Consider the following 19,233-nt stretch of genomic DNA (forward strand, 5'->3'; position numbering starts at 1 on the left):
GTTCTTAACCACAGAGCCATCTCTCCAGCCCTTGCTTTTAACTTTTAAACCAATGTAGAAAGTAAGGAACATCCCCAGTGAATTACCAGCTGTCAACTCTCCATTTTGCTAAGTAGGTACTTCCTCTGGCTCTGACGAGACAGAGAGAGAGAGAGAGAGAGAGAGAGAGAGAGAGAGAGAGAGAGAGAGAGAGAGAGGAGAGGAGAGGAGAGGAGGGAGGGGAGGGAGAAGGGGAGGGGAGGAGGAGGCGGGAGAGGGAAGAAGAGAGCCAGCTTCCCAGAGACTCCTCAGTGTACCACATGCAGAGGGTAATCTCTAATGTTTCCCCCTCCCACACCTCACATCACTCCTGCTGGCCTGCTCTCTCAGACTCATGGCCTCTTTTAATTGTTGACTCAAATACAGACACAGTCCACTCAGACCATACAACTGTTACTTGCGTGTATATTATTCCAGGGCTGTAAGACAAGACCATACTATGCTGTCCAGGCTGACTGTGAACTCAGGGTCCAGTGCTGGGATGACAGGTACATGGCTCCAAACCTGGCTCAGCCTCTCAACCCTCAAGACAGTAATTGATGTGCACACGAGGCCGCGCTGGAGAGACTGCTGCCTCGGTGGACCAAGGGAGGCTGGAGAAGGGCAGCAACACAGAAACAAGGGCAACTTCCAGTGGAAGAGGAGGAGGCAATACCTTACAGCTGAAAAGGGACATTAGGGTTGCACCTCCTTTTACATCATGCACCCACATAAAGCATGGAAAACCCACTGCCGCAGATAAAACAGACCTCAAGTTGATTAAGAAAAGACCTGGGGCTGGGGATTTAGCTCAGTGGTAGAGCGCTTTTACCTAGGAAGCGCAAGGCCCTGGGTTCGGTCCCCAGCTCGAAAAAAAAAAGAACAAAAAAAAAAAAAAAAAAAAAAAAAAAAAAGACCTAAGTTTTTTGGCCTCAATATTTTTTTTATAAGCAAACATTTATACAAATTTTAGAAAACGATTTCTACAAATGTCACATCTGTCCTTGGACATAATACTCATAATTTGCTTTTAGAACAAACTCGAAGTAAGAGTTGGACTTGAGGCTCCCCAGCTGCTCGGCCTGCAGCAGGTCCTTCACCTCTGGTAGATACTCGCTGAGCTGGACGCCTGCAAACAAAAGACACGGTCACTCTGGTCCTGAGATGCCCACGCTGCCCACGCTGCGGCCTCCTTGTCCGGAGCCCTCAGGAGGATGGCAGCTCCTCCAGAGCCCTGCAGGTTCCTATTGGTCAGAGCAGCTTCTCCAGAGGAAATCTTCAGTAGAATCCAAATTTTTCCTTTTTTTCTACAGTTTAAGATACGTCTTTAATGTGTAAGTTTTCAACTAATAGTCATTTCTATGTTGTCCTATTGGGGGACTAATTTAATAGAAACACTGTCACAAAGCTGGCCACAGTACTGCAAAGGTGTTAAGACTTAACCAGGGAGCCTGTCTTTCCAGCACTCAGGATGCTGAAGGAGGAGGATCCCTTGAACCTGAACGCACGCACGCACGCACGCACGCACGCCTACCCACCCACCCAGCATTTTACTATCAGGGTCTCTTTGTTGTCGTTTTGGGTTTTTTTTTTTTCTTTTTTTTTCGGATCTGGGGACCGAACCCAGGGCCTTGCAGTTGCTAGGCAAGCGCTCTACCATCGTTTTGGTTTTTTGAGGCAGGGTTTCTCTGTGTGACAGCCCTGGCAGTCCTGTTCTTGCTCTGTAGACCAGGCTGCTCTTGTACTCACTGAGATTCACTGCTGCTACCTCCCGAGTGCTGGGGTTGAAGGTGAGTACCAGCACATCAGGCCTGGCTTCCTGGTTTTAAATGGGGTATCCCTGAGAGGAGGCACTTGTCACGTTAAAGTGTTCTTGATGTATCCAGCATCGTCTTTTTTTGTATTTGTTATAAGTTTAACAATTCAATATCATCGAAACCCAAAAAGCTTACTGAGCAACTGTGTACCAGGCAGGGGTGGGCATGTTTTATGCAGATTAAATGACACACCTTGCACCATGTGTAGCATGGGGATCGTCTGACTGCCATCTTCAGTCATTCTGCAGGGTCTCTGGAGTCAGGCTCCATTCACTCACTGGATGTTTCAAATACAGCATCTCTGTATCTACCAAGACCTGCCAGACGCAGGCCAGCTGGTCTGCGCACTGCCAGGACCTGGTACCCTGGTGTTGATCTAATAATTCTGTAGGAATCACACCTGCTTCTTTCTCTGTGGCCTGCTCTGTCTTCTGTGCCTTCCTGACATTCTGCATTAAGCCCCCAGTATATAAAAGAAAGGGAGGTCTTTTGAGAATCATCTTTCCCAAAGCAGTACAGACGTGGGCCTTTTCCAGGAAATATGATTTTCTCACTGCTTTAGACACAGACATACTCAGTCCTTAGTTTTATATCTTTCTCAAAATATTTATTTATTTCATGTATGTGAGAACACTGCAGCTGTCTTCAGACACACCAGAAGAGGGCATCGGATCCCATTACAGATGGCTGTGAGCCACCATGTGGTTACTGGGAATCAAATCCAGCTTCTCAGGAACAACACCAAATGCTCCTGTTTAGCCATCTCTCCAGCCCCAATTTCTAAATTATATTTTCTTTAAGATATATTTATTTAGTCATTTAGAAGTATTTTATATGTATGACTGTTCTGCCTGCAAGTATGAATGTACACCTCATGTGCCTGGTACTGCACAGGCAAGGACTTCAGCTTCCCCAAGACCAGAGTTACAGACGGCAGGAAGTTACCCTGTGGGCGCTGGGATGGAACAAGAGCTCTTAACCGAAGAACAGCTCCCACCTACCCTCGCCCTCCTTGTGTGTGTGTATGAAGGTCGGAGCACGACTTCTGGGAGTTGATGGTTTCCTTCCACCACGTGGGGATGAACTCACGTCCTCAGGTTGGCGGAAGTCTCTACTGCTGAGATGGCCCAGCAGCCATGTGTGAGCTGGTGACTGTGCCATGTGTGAGCTGGTGACTGTGCCATGTGTGAGCTGGTGACTGTGTGGCAGATGTGAGCTGGTGACTCTGTGGCAGATGTGAGCTGCCCAGCATGGGACCTAGGAACTGAACGCCTGTCCTGTTAACTGCAGAGCCATTTCTGCAGCCCTCTTGTCATTTACTCTTGAGCAGCTCAGGAAGGAAGGAGTTCACCGAGAGTCTATTTCTCTTTTCACATCTGCAGTCTTTGCAGGAGTCAGCAGACAGTCATTTCAGTCAGACTTTGGCTGTTATAACCAGAGTCTGTGTCAAGGGGTGAAGAGCTTCAACTGAACCTTGTTAACCCTGAGGCCCCAGTGCCAAAAACAGAAAAGCAGCTTCACTGAGAACAAGGCTTATCCTGCACAGGATCCCAATTCATCTGACTCCTGGCACGGGTCATGTTGGCAACACACAATTCCCACGATATCCAAAATTAACTTGCAACATTTTCTGTGTAACAGCTTTAGTTGCCCTGGAACTCACTCTGTAGACCAGGCTGGCCTCAAACTCAGAGATCTGCCTGCCTCTGCCTCCTGAGTGCTGGGATTAAAGGTGTGCTCCACCAAGCCCCCTGCAACATTTAATCTCTAATAGTTAATAAATCACCTACCGTCTTTTATAAGTTTCTGCAAGATCTTCACAAACACACTGTCTTTAGACACTTCGATTGGATCGTCTCTGCCATCTGAGCCAGACCAGCTGAAAAAAAAATCACGAGGTAAACGGAATCACCATGGCAGCTGACACATGGTTTTTGTTTGCCACTGTGGCCTTCTCCGGATGGCCATGGGATGACAGGTTCTGGGACACTGCTCTAAAGTATCAAAGTGACAGACTTTAGACATGGGACCTATCTACATCTGTATTGGCCTGAGCTATATTGTACTGGCAGCACATGCTATCAATTCCACCACCACAGAAGCTTTACGACTTTGGTTTTTTGAACATGGCATTTTGCTATGTAGTACAGGCTAGCCCCAAACTCTATCCTCACGCCTCACACCTCTCAGGTGCTACTAGAATCACAGGCACGTTATCATACCTGTTGTGAGGCATCTTTCTGAAGAAAATGCTTCATTTACAAACCTAGTCAGCATCCTAGAATGCTGTCCCAAGCACAGCAGTCTAAACAGTTCTCAGCACTTCCTGCCTTTCCTGACTATGAGTGTGCGACCTCAGCTGTGGCCATGAAGATCCAGCAGCTGCTTTCTAGTGCTCCATGTACACAGCCACAGCCAATGTAAAACAAGGGCTTAGTGTGCAAACATTCTGCCATCCAGGTCTGATGTTGCAAGGCTGACACCAGGTGAAGGTAGGGAAGGAGAGAACTTTCCACGGTTATTTTCTGACCTCTACCACACCCACATACAATGGCTAAACATTTGAAACTGGGCCAGGGAGTTCTCATCACAATACAGTATGTTTCTGAGAGCGGAAGACCTGGTCCTGCTCCTCACTCAGGAGCCTGCCTTGCATTTTGCCTAAGCAGCATAGTGGAGCCAGTCCAGAGCAGAGAGAGGGAGGGAGGGAGAGCTGGCCCAGTCCCTCCCAGGCTGCAACACTTCAGACTGGTTCCTTGCCTTAACTGGGCAGCACAGTGGAGCTGGCTCTGGAGGATGTGCAGGTAAGCCAGCCTAAGGGCACGACAGCCAACCTTGCTCTTGCTGACAGTGGAACTGGGTGGCCTAGCTGGAGCAGTGGAGAGCTCCCCCTGGTGGTGCGGATAAGGTAGAGCCGGCAGGCTGGCCGGCTCAGCTACCTACCACCCAGGCCCAGATTCAGGGCTCTGATTGGCCCACAGTCTATATACTCTTCAAACGGCGGAGATGTGTGTAAGGACCAGCCCTGCTGATCCAAACCTGTAGGATCTCCATGACACAGAGCAACAACAGGATAACCAGGAGAAGGTCCAGTAAGGACCCAATATTGACGATGTCACAGAAGCCAGAGATGTGGAACCAGACCAATAATTCATTGCAATGAACAGAGCAAGTAAAGATGTATGGACAGATGGACATACTGTGTGACACACTGTGACATGTTACAGCTTCCAAGATGGGATGTTTCTATGCTTTTGTTGTTTGTTTTTACTGGGGGAGTTGCAAGGGCATAGGAAGACAGACGGAAGGGGATGGGGAGATGAGTGGGGTTGGAGTGCATAACGGGAAACTCAATCAATACGAAGTAACCCATAGTGTGTTACGCTAAAGGTGAAACACCCAGAAGCACGTAAGCCATCTTGTGTGCCCGGTCACGGTTCCCACCCGTGGACCTGGTGCCCGAGAGGACTTACTCGTCTCTCTGCAGCGCTCTGCACAGGATCTCCAGTTTCAGGTCATCGATGTTCACATCTTCCTCCTGTACAGCAAACAGAGCAACCCGACTAAAGCTCGGCTTCACTAAAGAGCACAGTAAAACTTCATAATCCTGGCCCCAAGTTATACTGTGTTCACACGAATTCACAACCACCGCCATCTAGACACTTGCCTGCCTATGAATATTTTGCTGATATGTATATAAATGTACTGTGTGTGTCATGATGCCCAGGGAGGCCAGGAGAGGGCACAGGATCTCCTGGAACTGGAGCTACAGATGGTTGTGAGCTGCCATGTGGGTGAGGAACACAGCAGGGTCCCTGCAAAAGCAGCAGGTGTCCCTGCCTGTGACGCTCCAGCCCCCTTTACCCTCTCTAGTGTTCGCTCTGCTGACAGCTCTGCTGGTTCCACTGAGTTCATCAGGAATCTCAGAGGTTAAGATGATAAAGGGTCAGGCAGGGAAAGCCCAGAGAGGCCCCAGGGTCAGGAGGCACATCTGTAGTCCTGCAAGGGAGAGAGAAAGGAGGACCCCTGGTCTCACTGGCCAGCCAGTATAGTCCAAGTGATGAGTTCCAGGAAAACAAATGACCTTGTCCCAATGGACATGTGTGGATGTGCTCCTGAGGAGGACACTCAAGGTTGTCCTCTGACCGCCACACCCAGGTGCACAGATGCACACATGCAGACACAAACATGAATGCACATAGGATAAAAACCCAAATGGCTATATAGCCAGGCATGGCGGCACACACCTGTGAGCTCAGCAGTTAGATGATCTCCATCATACCAATACCCTATTTCAAAAACAAAACAAAAATGGAAAAAAACCAAAACCAACCCAAATCCGAGATGGGCTGGGGAGAGGACGCAGCCATCAACAGCGCTTTCTGCTCTTACAGAGGATGAGGTCACAGCCGTTTGTAGATTCGGTTTCAGGGACGCTGGCACCCCCTGCTGGCCTCTGTCGGCACTGCACACAGATGCTGTACTACAGGCGTGTGGCAAACATTCACACAATAAAATCCCCCAACAAAAAAGGCGTGGGACAGTTATCACCACGACCTACAACCTATCAAGCAACTGCTCCTTACACAGCTGGAAACACAACCCAGAGGCTCCACCTTGCATCCTGACCTCTGGAAGCTGAGAGACAAGCTTCCATCAGGTGCCTACTGAGGAACACCGTGCGACTTTGAAAGGCTCCATTGAAGTTTGTTCTGTGGCAGGTAAGGGCACTTGTCACAAAGTCAAATGACCTCACTTTGCTCCTGGGAACCCACCTGGTAAGGAGGAGAGAACTCTGGCGTACAAGCTGCCTCCACACACAACACATAAATAACCCCTCTCCAGTTTTTTTCCACTTGCACAGGAAAAGCCAACTGGAGATGTGGCCTTTCCTGTCAGTTCTGGAACAGTCTGGATGGATGTCTGCCTTCACAAGTAACCTTAGGCTCTTAACCAAAACCAAATCTCTCCATAAGGACATCTTTTTATGCAGATGGCTGGGACAGTGTTTTCTCTTTCTCTTTTTTAACTTTTTTCACTCACTCTGTAGACCAGGCTGGCCTTGAACTCACCTGCCTCTGCGTCCTGAGTGCTAGAGTAAAGGCGTGGGCCGCTCTGCCCAGCTGGAGGATTTCTTACCTCATCGATGTACTCCAGTAAGTCCAAGGCTTTCTTGAAATCATACTCATTGGCTCTTCTGTTTTCTTCACAGATATACAGCTGTAACAAGTCCAAGGCGGATTACACACAACATTTAAGGAGGAAATAAGTCATTATTTTCTTTCATATAATCTGCATGTATTTTTTTTGTAGCCAAAGAACAATGTTACATTTGGGAGCTATTTTGTGTTTATAGAAAATTGTCTAACACAGGCTGGAGAGATGGTTCAGTGGTTAAGAAAATTGTCTAACAATGGATATTCTAAGCCAAAAGTTGATTTGTACAATTCGATATACATGATTTTTTAAAATGCCAGAAACTTTCTATTCTTAGGCCAGGAGTGCAGCACAGCTCTCTCATAGGCTCAGGAACAAGCTTTGCCATAAACTCCTGCCCCTGAGCTCACGGGACACTCAGTGTCTGGCTTTGGAAGGCCACTCTTTCAAATGGCTTTAAAAACTACAACCTAGCACACAGCTGGGTTTGTGGTGAGCACCTTCGTAGCCCAGGAGGCCCCAGGTCCAAGTGCCTGACACCGTAGAAGTGAACAAACGCCTGTGTGATCTAGTCTCTCTGTGATGACAGATGACTACACATGTTACTTAAAATCCTGCCATCTTTTAATCAAAAAACATTTTTTTTGATTAAAGGATTAACCTTTAATCCCAGTGCTCAGGGAGGTAGAGGCCGGTCTCCAAGTTCAAGGCCAGCCTGGTCTATAAAGTGAGTTCCAGGACAGCCAAAGCTACACAGAGTAAACCCTGTCTTGAAAAAAAACAAAACGAAACAACACAAACAAGTTTTTTTCTTTTGGTTCTTTTTTTCGGAGCTGGGGACCAAACCCAGGGCCTTGCGCTTCCTAGGTAAGCGCTCTACCACTGAGCTAAATCCCCAGCCCCACAAGTTTTTTTTTAATTAAAATTACCAATATGAGTTTTCCTATCTCCTTCTGCTTAGCATTATATGTCATAAGACAAATTTTATTTTTAAAAAGTGTATATAATTCTTTAAAAATGTCCTAGCTTTCGCCACCATAGAGTCTTAAAATCTATAATGTTTTGCAAAATCCATTTGCCTCCACCCTTGAAACTGGAGAGTAGCATTTAACTGGCTGGTGTGTCTGAACAAGCCTGGCATCATGGTGTCCATGAATAACGGCACGCACAGCCTACATCTTAGATCTCTCAATTAAATGTCCTCAGGAGAGCGCACCATCAGAAGCTGCTGCTGGCCGTGGCCTACTCTCACTCAAGGCCCTGGACTGCTTGCTTTCCTCTGACTGTGAGGAGGAGGAGGCATCGTGCACAGCCCCAGCTGCCCCTCTGAGGCATCCTAGATGCTCTGGCCTTGCCTGGATCACTGTTGCCAGGAAACAGTGCAGGACTTAAGTCTGCCTCTGAGCTCAAGAGCAGCTGTGCTGACAGGAGCTGCAGATAATGCCTGGGAAGTCTCCCCACGGCTTGCACTCCTACTCTAAGAAAGAAAGCATCTTACTGTGATTCCTACAAGTCCTCTGAAGGAGGGAGCACCGGGAGGGGGAGGGCCAGGCAGCTTACTCTCCTGCTTCTAACAGCTTTCCTAGGGAAAGATTCTCTCTCTCTCTCTCTCTCTCTCTCTCTCTCTCTCTCTCTCTCTCTCTCTCTCTCTCCCTCCTCTCCTCTCCCCTCTCCCCTCTCCTCTCCTCTCCCTCTCTCCAGGTGAGAGAAGGGAAAGACCCTATGGGGAGCTCCAGAGCATGGCCTAGCAAACGCCAGCTTGCTCTGGGTGAGGACACAGGACAAGGCTGTGAGACCTAAGACACTTACACTGATGAGCTGTGGTGCAGTCAACACGGGCATTGCACTAAGACTCAGCTGTCTCTCGGTCAGCAGCTGCTCTGGCAGGGTCTCCTGGTGCAGCAGGAAGCGCTCTTGCTCAGCCATGGCTGGTGATCAAGGACAATGGGATTTCACTGCTGCCACCCAGTCACTCAAATGCAAATTAAAGCCCACCAGCTCTAAACAGCTCTAAAAGGCCAGTCACTGCCACCCCACAGCCTCCAGACGCCATGCCTTTCACTGCTTACTCTTCACTGCTGACAACAGATTTACTGTTTGATCCAAGACCACAGCAGCAGAAGGCATCTGCCAAGAGAGAAAGCCACTTCAGGAGGAGCGCTGCCCAGCTGCTGGCCCTCCTTCAGGGCAGCTCAGTGAAAGAGTGGGGCAGTATTATCCAGAAACCACGGTGTATCGGGAAGAACACCAAAATGAACACCCACTGCATGGGTTCAAGCCCTCTGCACAGTGCAGGTTCTCTGCCCAGATGCATGTCCACCATAGCAGTCACAACAGGCTGAAGCCCAGCCCGTCCTCTCAGGGCAGCAATGTTGCACAAACTCTCAGCAAGCAAAATAAAACCAAAATCACAGCAGTTCCTTCCGGAACAGGAAACTTCCAATCCATCCCCTTCCATAGAAATTACTCATAGAATTAAAATTGATTTAATTTTTGAGACCAAGTGGGATCACTGGAGTGCCCAGCCACTAAAAAAAATGTTTTTTTTTTTTTTTTTTTTGGTTCTTTTTTTCGGAGCTGGGGACCGAACCCAGGGCCTTGCGCTTCCTAGGTAAGCGCTTTACCACTGAGCCAAATCCCCAGCCCCTGTTTTTTTCTTTTTTCAGACAGGATCTTACACAGCCCAGGCTGGCCTTCAGTTTTCTATGTAGCCAGGATTGGCCTTAAAACTTCAGTTCCTCCGCTTTAGCCTCCAAGGTGCAGGGATCACAGGCAGGGGCCACCAGGCCTGGCTTTCCTCCTCCATTTCTTCCCCTCCCCCTTTCTATCATAGGGAGGCTGCAGCCCTCATGGCATTTAAATTCTAAGTATACAGGAGGTATTTTTTTTTTAAGATTTATTCATTTATTATATATAAGTACACTGTAGCTGTCTTCAGACACACCAGAAAAGGGCATCGGATCTCTTTACAGATGGTTGTGAGCCACCATGTGGTTGCTGGGAATTGAACTCAGGACCCTGGAAGAGTAGTCAGGTGCTCTTAACCCTATAGGAGGTATTCCTAAGAATAAGGACACGCTTTTAATTCCAGAACTAGGGAGGCAGAGGCAGGAAGATCTTCAAGTTTGACACCAACCTGGTTTATAGTGAGTTCCAGGACAGCCAGGACAGAGAAATCCTGTCTCAAAAAAATACCCCCAAAAACAAAAATAAGGGCTGGAGAGATGGCTCAGTGGTTAAGAGCACTTACTGCTCTTCCAGAGATCCTGAGTTCAATTCCCAGCATCCATATGGTGGCTCACACCCATCTGTAATGGGATCCGATGCCCTCTTCTGGTGTGCCTGAAGGTAGCTATAGTGTACTTATATGCATAAAACATCTTAAAAAAAAAGAAAGAAAAAGAAAAGGGCATCTAACCACCAACAGCATTATCCGGTCTGCAGAGGTTAACACGCTTATTGCACTGTCATCTAGTATTAAATACGTTCATGGGAGGATAATACTGTAAGTCCAGATGCCAGCTCGGGCTTCAGAGTGAGACTCCATTTCAAGGGAAAAAAGAGAAGTTCAAGTTTCCTAGGTGTTCCCAAAATACTCCTGCCAGTGGTTTGGTTGAGCGATGACCCTTGTGCCTTCACAGTACTGACAACTGAAGGGTGTAGGCTGGGTGTGTATGGTGCCCTGCTCCCTTGTGCTGAGGCCACTGGCAAAGGGACTTGTGAGCTGATGACATGGCTTGTCTTAGCTGAGAGGTCTGTGCCCCTCAACCCAATGGCTCAGCTTTTGCTTATGTAGAAGCCGGAGGTGACACAGGATGTCTTCTTCAGCTGCTCTCTACCTTAGCTCGTTTTCACACGGAGTTTCTTAAAACTAAACTAAACAAAAATCAAACCAGAGCTCACTGATTTGGCTGGAGCAGCCACCTACCCAGCAGACTGGGGATGGATTAATGACCCCAAGTCCATGACTGAACCCTAAGACAGGCAGCACCGTCCTACTGAGATGGAGTGACCACAGGCAGACACAGTGTGCTCCTCGATTACCTTCGATCTTCTCTTGCAGCGTGTCCTCTGAAAGGTCTGAAGCTAGGGCAGCCAGCTTACTCAGGCCGAGAAGGGTTTTTTTCTTTGCAAAGTAACGGGTCTCCATATTTGCCAAACCTAGCAGTGTTGTATGAGCCTACAATAAACAAAACAAGGAAGCTGTCTGAAAGGAAAACACATTGGTGAGCAGTGAACCAAGCTGGGGTCAGTGTCAAAGCAACCCACAGTGAGACCGCAGGCTGACAGGGCAAGCACAAGAAGGGAGACTCAGGAGACTCCTCCCTAGCACCCTGTCCCCAACACTTCACTATACACCGCCTCTCTCCTAATCTGAGTTTTGTGCATGTATTCCTGTTTGTGTGCACGCAGGGCAGAGGTATTTGGTATCGTTAAAAAATGTTTTTAGGGCTGGAGAGATGGCTCAGCGGTTAAGAGCACTGACTGCTCTTCCAGAGGTCCTGAGTTCAATTCCCGGCAACCACATGGTGGCTTAGAACCATCTGTAATCTGATCCGATGCCTTCTTCTGGTGTGTCTGAAGACAGCTACAGTGTACTCACATACAAAATATATATAAAATAAAATAAATATATAAAATAAATAAATAAATCTTTAAAAAAATGTTTTTAACATTTATTCTATGTATTTATTTGAGTGTTCTATCTATATGCATACCTGTGTGTCAGAAGAGGGCATTGGATCCCATTACAGATGGCTGTGAGCCACCATGGGGTTCCTGGGAATTGAACGCAGGACCTCTGCAAGAGCAGTCAGTGTTCTAACCGCTGGGCCACCTCTCTGTCCCCAAGTTTGGAGCCTTTCTTTTATGAGACAGTGTCTCTCACTGAGCTCGGAGCTCATGGACTCGGCTGCCTGCCCAGGGAGCTCCAGGATCTGCCTATCTCTGCCTTTTTAGTCCTGAAGTCACATGTGTGCCCTGGAGGTCAGTCCTGAAGTCACTTGTGTGCACTGGAGGTCAGTCCTGAAGTCACATGTGTGCCCTGGAGGTCAGTCCTGAAGTCACATGTGTGCATTGGAGGTCAGTCCTGAAGTCACATGTGTGCCCTGGAGGTCAGTACTGAAGTCACATGTGTGCCCTGGAGGTCAGTCCTGAAGTCACTTGTGTGCCCTGGAGGTCAGTCCTGAAGTCACTTGTGTGCACTGGAGGTCAGTCCTGAAGTCACTTGTGTGCACTGGAGGTCAGTCCTGAAGTCACATGTGTGCCCTGGAGGTCAGTCCTGAAGTCACTTGTGTGCACTGGAGGTCAGTCCTGAAGTCACATGTGTGCCCTGGAGGTCAGTACTGAAGTCACATGTGTGCCCTGGAGGTCAGTCCTGAAGTCACTTGTGTGCCCTGGAGGTCAGTCCTGAAGTCACATGTGTGCACTGGAGGTCAGTCCTGAAGTCACATGTGTGCCCTGGAGGTCAGTCCTGAAGTCACATGTGTGCCCTGGAGGTCAGTCCTGAAGTCACATGTGTGCCCTGGAGGTCAGTCCTGAAGTCACATGTGTGCCCTGGAGGTCAGTCCTGAAGTCACTTGTGTGCACTGGAGGTCAGTCCTGAAGTCACATGTGTGCACTGGAGATCTGGCTTTTACATAGCTTCCCAGGATCCTAACTCAGACCCTTCTGTTTGTACAGCAAGCACTTACTGAGTCATCTCCATAGATTCCATGATTTAAATTTTCATTACAAGTCATTAGCAAGAAAAAACTATTAATTTTATATAATTAATAAAATGTTTACAATTTTAAAAATTTAGTGGACCGAGCGCAATGGGAGTAACAGAAGCCCACATGGGTGGTGTCATCCCAGACACATGGGCCTGGGCTATGTAAGAAGGTTCCTGAATGTGAGCCTGAAGACAAGCTAGCAAGCCGCATCCTCCATGGCTCCTGTCTCTGCTTCTGTCTGAGTTCCTGTCCCAACTTCCTTCAGAGATCACTGTGATTAGGATGTGGAGGCCAAATCAACCTTTTCTTCCCTAAGTTGTTCTTTGTCAGTGTTTATGACAGAAAAGTGTATGTGTTAAGAATCCATTAATAGTATGTTTTAAATGAAAAAAAGGAAAAGTTTATTATAAGTTGACACATCTTACGTCTATATATTCACGGGATACAAGATGCAGTTTAAACATGCACACAATGTGAAAAGGTAACGGCTAACAAACACATCTACACCACAGGAACTTACGGGTCAGAGACGGATCATTAGATAAGCAGGCTTGGCACCACCTGAGTTTGATCCCTAGCACTAGGGTGAAAAGAACTAACCTGAGGTTGTCGTCTGACCCCTCCCCGCAGTGCTCACGGTGCGCACACACAAAATGATGTAAAGAATTTTAAGTCAGGTGTGGTGGCGTATGCTTTTAATTCCAGTACTCACAAGGTAGAAACAATGAGACCTCTGTGACTGTGAGGGCAGCCTGGTCTACAAAGTCAGTAGTCAGTTCCAGATTAGCTAGGGTTACAGAAGAGACCTTGTCTCCAATGAGAAAAGAAAAGTCTAGATACTAACCATTTACCAGCTAGTATAGCTATATAAATACTTTAATTATTAAAACTGAGATTAATTCAAAGTACTTAAAGTACATAACCAGCTACTTCTTATAACCGAACCATCTTACCTTTTCTAATTCTTGACTATTAATTTCATGTAACCAGCTGAGATGCTCATGGGCTTGCAAAAAATTTGCCAACTGTCCATGCTGAGAAATGGGCTGAGATAGCAATTTGCCCCGCTTTCCTTTCTCCAGGTACCAACGAAAGAGAAAGTCTGAAAAATTCTACAGAGAATAGACCAAGAATATGTCAACAGGTAGTAAAACTGTTTTAAAATATAAAATATTCAGTCCCTTTTAGAACCCCCAAACAGAAAGAATCCCTCCAACTTTTTTTTTTTTTTTTCGGAGCTGGGGACCGAACCCAGGGCCTTGCGCTTCCTAGGCAAGCGCTCTACCCCTGAGCTAAATCCCCAACCCCATCCCTCCAACTTTTACCGTGTGTGTGTGTGTGTGTGTGTGTGTGTGTGTGTGTGTGTGTGTGTGTGTGTGTTAGAGTGTGCCCACATGTGCCATGTTAAGCATGAAGGTCAGAGGACAACTTGGGAATTGGTTCTCTTTCCACCATGTAGGTTCTAGGATCTAAGTCAGGTCATCAGGTGCTAAGCCACCTTGCAGTTCCCCAAACAGAATTTTTTAGCAAGTAATCCTGTGTTATAAAAATACAATACAATATAGTTGGGGCTGAAGAACTGGTTCAGCATTTAAATCACTGGCTGCCCTTACAGAGAACCCAGGTTCAATTTCCAGGGCCCACATGGTGTTTCACAGCTATATTTAATCCAGTTCTTAGTAATCCAATACCCTCTTCTGGCTTTTTCCAGGCATGCATGTGGTGTCTAGACATATATGCAGGCAAAACATCCATATACATTTACTTAAGAAGCAAAGCAAAACAAAATACTGTCCCATATGATTAGCGTCTGCCCCTCATGGACAGTGCATTCCTACTCTTGAATCCGGCCATCTCTTGACAAATCGACTAAGAAGCACTGGTGTGAGGGCTGGAGATGACTCAGCAGTGAAGAACTCCCACAAAGGACCTGGTTTAGTTCTCAGAACCTACATGACGGCTCACAACCAGCGGTAACTGACATTCCAGTGGATCAATGCCTTCTGACCTCCAGAGGCATTGGGAACGCCCATACTGCAAATATAAACCCGGGCAGGCAACAACATAGACATCAAAGAAACAACTGAAGAGAAGCACCAGCATCTGTGCTAATACAGGACCCACATACTGGTCCTCACAAGCACACTGCACACACACCACCAAAGGTCACTGGAACTCAGTTACATTAAAACCTGTTCAGCCAGGCATGTGGTTTAAACCCCAGCACTGCAAAGGGAAGGACAGGTGGGTCTCAGCTAAGGTCAAGGTTTAGCTACAAAAGAAGTCCCAGGAGACCCTATTTGGAAAACAAAACCTGTTTTCTTTTTTTTTCTTCCTCAAGCCATTGACAGCTACTTATACCCAGTGGTTCGGCTCTGTAGTGGCGGTCTGAACTTAATACCAAATTCCTTTAATAGTGGAGGGGAATGGCTTTTATACGGTTAACTCATGGGACAAAGTAGCTATTTAAAGGACAATCAAATCATCCTGGCAGCATCAGGCATCAAAACTTTGTCTAAAAACAGAAAGCTGGCATCAGAACTGCTGACGGTAGGAGCCTGTCTGAGTGCTCTACAGGCCGGCTCCCCGCCTGGGAGGATGCTCTGTTTCAAGCGCTCCATCCCTGTACTTCAGAGGTCAAACCACCAAGGTGAAGGTTTAACATTTCCCAAAGGCATAAACCTCCCCATGTTTATGTGGTGGTCTGATGAGATGTCCCCTACGGGTTTGGACACTTAGTCCCTAGTCAGTGGCACTGTTTGAGTAGGTCTATGGGGAAGTGGCTTAGTGAAAGAAGTATGTCACTGGCCTCAGACCACGCATTTCCAGATGAAAGACACGCAGCCTTTTCATGTTTAAACAGCCCTAGGCAGCACGACACCCCTTGGCCTGTGAGAGTCCACTTCCCTACAGATGACTCCGTTACTCATTTCCAGGTTCCATCTGGGCCGCTCTCAACAGGCAGCCCCCGGGCCATGCCCTCTGGGCCACGCTCTCTTGTCCACAGCCCATGGTAGCTCTTCATTTTTAAATATGCCTTAGGCAGGGGTTGGGGATTTAGCTCAGTGGTAGAGCACTTGCCTAGCAAGCACAAGGCCCTAGGTTCGGTCCCCAGCTCGGAAAAAAAAAAAAAAAAAATGCCTTAGGCAGCACGGTAGCTAGGCAACTGTGGTCTAAAGCGGGAAGGAACCCCGAACCAGGACTTTAAAGATATGTTTACAACACGAGATGGCTGAGAATGAACAGCCTCACCCATTTCTAGCTTGCCCTCTCTGCTGGAGGCTCCAGATGTGTGACCTTCTGCTTTCGATGGTCATTCGTTTGCTCTGCCTCTGTAAATGTAAACGCGCTCTTCCCTAGTTGCCTTGGTGATGCTGTATCACAGCAACAGAAAGGTAGCTGACAACCATTTACATAAGGACGAGTATGCCGACAAGACAACATAACGTGAAAACCTGTCATCTTCCCTTCTCACTCTTCCTCATCTCAAAGCCACAGCAGCTTTCTGGAAAGGGAAAGCCTTAGGCAGTGTGGTACGAGAGCCCCACCCCCACCAGTGTGGTTACCTGGTCAGCGAACTGGGTCATGTAGCGCTGGAGTCGGGCCTGGTTGTCCGTCTGCTCACACATCTGCACCAGGATGTCGAAGTCACAGTACTTCTCTGCCAGAGAAGCTGCCCATGGGTACTGGCCTAGTGTGACTTCAGGAGAAAGAGGCGATGCAACATCAGCTGTGCCCATTCCTGATCCTCCTACTCTCTCCTGAGAGGCAAATGCAGCCCTCGGTCCCTTGCTGGTCCTCAGAGCAGACCCCACCACTCACTAGCAGAACAAACTTTCCTGATCTGGCTATGAAAGGAAATTGCTATCCGCTCAACACCGTGCCCACCATCGCCAACCACCAGGCCCTGTTCTAAAACTAGTTGTTCACATGAAGGCCTGAGTTCGTTCTTCTGAGCCAGCCTCTCAAGTGCTAGAAAGATGCCACCCCGCCGGGCACGCTGAACCCCACGGTTAAGGGCATCTGCATTGACAGATTTCCTTTTTCAATCAGTTGACCCTCCTGTGCTGTTTGTATCAGAATAATACAAGGCCTGGTTTGCCTTGGTCACAGGCGGATTAACTGCACAGACTGCACTATGTGAGCTCTCCAACCTCTACCCACAGCCATTTCTGACGCTCAGACACTCACGAAGGGGAGAGAGGAGCTCCGATCTTTTCTGTAGGTATTCCACTTCCAGACTGCTGTATCTTTCTTGGTCACTGGATTTCTCCAGAGACTTCAGCTGGGAAACGTAGCTGTCCAGGAAGCAGTCAATCAGGGCCACCAGCTGCTCCATCACGATGCTCCGGAGGTTGCTGTCAGCCTGAGGGTACACGGTCTTCAGGATGATCCCGTGCTGGCGCATGATCACCGTGCGGATGCCCGATGGACCACTTGTGGCTGTAAAGGCCAAGGTAACTTCCTAAGATTCCATGACGGTAGGGGAAGACCAACTACCTGAAAATCAGGGCTCTCTCTCCACTGCTCTAGGAAACAAAGCAGTGTTCAGGTGATACCCACTCATGCCCTGTGAACCTCATCCTTTTCTCAGTGGAGATTTCCTTAACACAGGTCCATGTGACACTGTGTCCTTCCCAATTCCTTCAATGCTGCTCCACTTACTCTGTGACATGAGTGTGAAGCAGCGTCTACTCCTCCAAAACCTCCACCCGCTGCTGTGGAGGCCTCGCTACTGAAGCCTTGCACCATAAATCCACTCAGACAGGAAACACCAGGATGGAGTCAACAAAACAGACAAGCCAAGCAGTGGTGGCCCATGCGTTTAATCCCAGCACTCGGAATTAACTGGAATCTCTGAGATTGAGGCAGCCTGGTCTACAGAGTGAGTTCCAGGACAGCCAGGGCTGCACAGAGAAACCCTGGCTTCAAAACAAAACAAAACAAAACAAAGAAATCAACCAAGCAACCAACCCAAGGGACCCTTTGAGTCTAAAGATGTCCGTTAAGCTGTCCTTCATTTCACTCACAAACCTGCCCTAAGGACTGACACAGCACTCGCATGGCAGACTACGGGAGCGTGTTCTGAGCAGGGCAGTACCTGTCCAGGGCACATACTCGGGCTCCTTCCCTAGCGGCTCCTCCCGACTGTACATAGAGCCTTTGTTTAGGCGGTAGTGAGCGGCAGCCTGCAGCATGTCCTGGGGAGATGGAACACATCGTCACATGTGGGAAGCAGGAAGCTGTCAGTACCATTCAGTCCCTCTCTTCTGTGGGACGCTTGCCTAAGGAAAGCCTATAGCAGCAGCCGACAGCACGTGTGGGCTCTTTCAGGTTTCAAAAATCTGTTACTCCGTAATTAACTCCATTTCAGAAAGCTAAAGCAACCAAAGCAGAAAAAAAATGTCACCGTAGGGCTGAGAGCTGGCTCAGCGGTTAAGAGCACTGGCCGCTCTTCCAGAGGTCCTGAGTTCAAATCCCAGCAACCACATGGTGGCTCACAACCATCTGTAATGGGATCTGATGCCCTCTTCTGGTGTGTGTGAAGACAGATTTTATCTATTTTATCTATCTATCTATCTATCTATCTATCTATCTATCTATCTATCTATCTATCTATCTATCGGAGCACCTGAATGACACCTTAGGTAATGATCTTAAGTAACACATCTTGAGCGACTAGCGCAGAAGGTAGGTGTAGCAGCAGAGCACGTCCAGCTAACTGGAGCTGAGGCTGCAACAGGAGTTCAAGGCCAGAGAAATGAGTGGACTCTGGCAGTCACATTAACAGCAAAACCTCTGCAACGATGTTACAGAAAAAAAGAGAATCCTTTCCAGACACAAAGGTAAATTATAGAGCCATTAGTGTGCACAAAGGAAGAAGAATAAATCTGTTAGTCCATAAGAACACAGGCTGTCCTAGCTTTTTGGAATTTAACAAACAGCGATAATCTCAGAGCTCAGGCTACACAGAGCAGTGTTAAGAAAACCACTCTCTTGCCCCTATCCTGGATGGTGGCTTGCTGACGTTACCTTGAGGACTGTATTGACATCGATCGCCACTTCTGCCCACTCCTGAGAGACCAGTGCAACGTCACGCAGGACTTGTTCTTCGTGCTCCAGGAGGCACTCGCAGATCGTGTCCACCTGGGACACCTGAGGGCAGAGAGCCACAGCATTAGGCTCTTAGGGATAATAAATAGGTCCTCCTTGGCAGGCTGTACTCCATCCTTCAACAGAGGCTAACATACTGAGGAATGATGAAAGTAAATGTGACCTGTAAGTTACTGTCACTTCAGCGAATAGACGGAACCCAGAGGTGACTTTCAGCACCCTAGAGGATGTGTGTCTAACGAAAGCCAATGAAGACTCCATGCTCTCACTAGTGTCCAGTGGTGCAAACACAGCTGCTGTGCTATGCCACTGAGTCGGTCTGAGGGGTTAGCACTGCCTTTATGAAGCCTTGAATGGACCCCACCTCTTCCCAAAGCAATGACAAGGTGGGGCGCTCCTCCAACCAGGCCTCC

At 48.0% G+C, this 19,233-nt stretch overlaps 1 protein-coding gene across 2 annotated transcripts in view; it reads right to left on the reverse strand.

Moving 5' to 3' along the window:
- Positions 1–794: 794 nt before the first annotated feature.
- Nup133 (nucleoporin 133) overlaps positions 795–19,233 on the reverse strand; it is a 49,557-nt gene continuing 31,118 nt past the window's right edge. Inside the window, exons 16-27 of one of the 2 annotated variants that reach the window (XR_004386102.1) lie at positions 18,740–18,862; positions 17,808–17,907; positions 16,898–17,149; positions 16,273–16,406; positions 13,660–13,818; positions 11,037–11,172; positions 8,802–8,920; positions 6,975–7,055; positions 5,309–5,373; positions 3,626–3,714; positions 936–1,147; positions 795–810 (exon numbers count right to left, since the gene is read on the reverse strand). Coding sequence is in view for 1 of the 2 variants with exons in the window: in XM_032887862.1 (XP_032743753.1) it covers positions 1,011–1,147; positions 3,626–3,714; positions 5,309–5,373; positions 6,975–7,055; positions 8,802–8,920; positions 11,037–11,172; positions 13,660–13,818; positions 16,273–16,406; positions 16,898–17,149; positions 17,808–17,907; positions 18,740–18,862 (1,395 nt within the window). In the remaining variant the exon portion in view is untranslated. Of the gene's footprint in view, positions 811–925; positions 1,148–3,625; positions 3,715–5,308; positions 5,374–6,974; positions 7,056–8,801; positions 8,921–11,036; positions 11,173–13,659; positions 13,819–16,272; positions 16,407–16,897; positions 17,150–17,807; positions 17,908–18,739; positions 18,863–19,233 lie in introns of those variants that run through there. The other variant, XM_032887862.1, reaches the window with a different exon arrangement.

The sequence above is a fragment of the Rattus rattus genome, chromosome 17, assembly GCF_011064425.1.
Source record: "Rattus rattus isolate New Zealand chromosome 17, Rrattus_CSIRO_v1, whole genome shotgun sequence".
Lineage (NCBI taxonomy): Eukaryota > Metazoa > Chordata > Mammalia > Rodentia > Muridae > Rattus > Rattus rattus.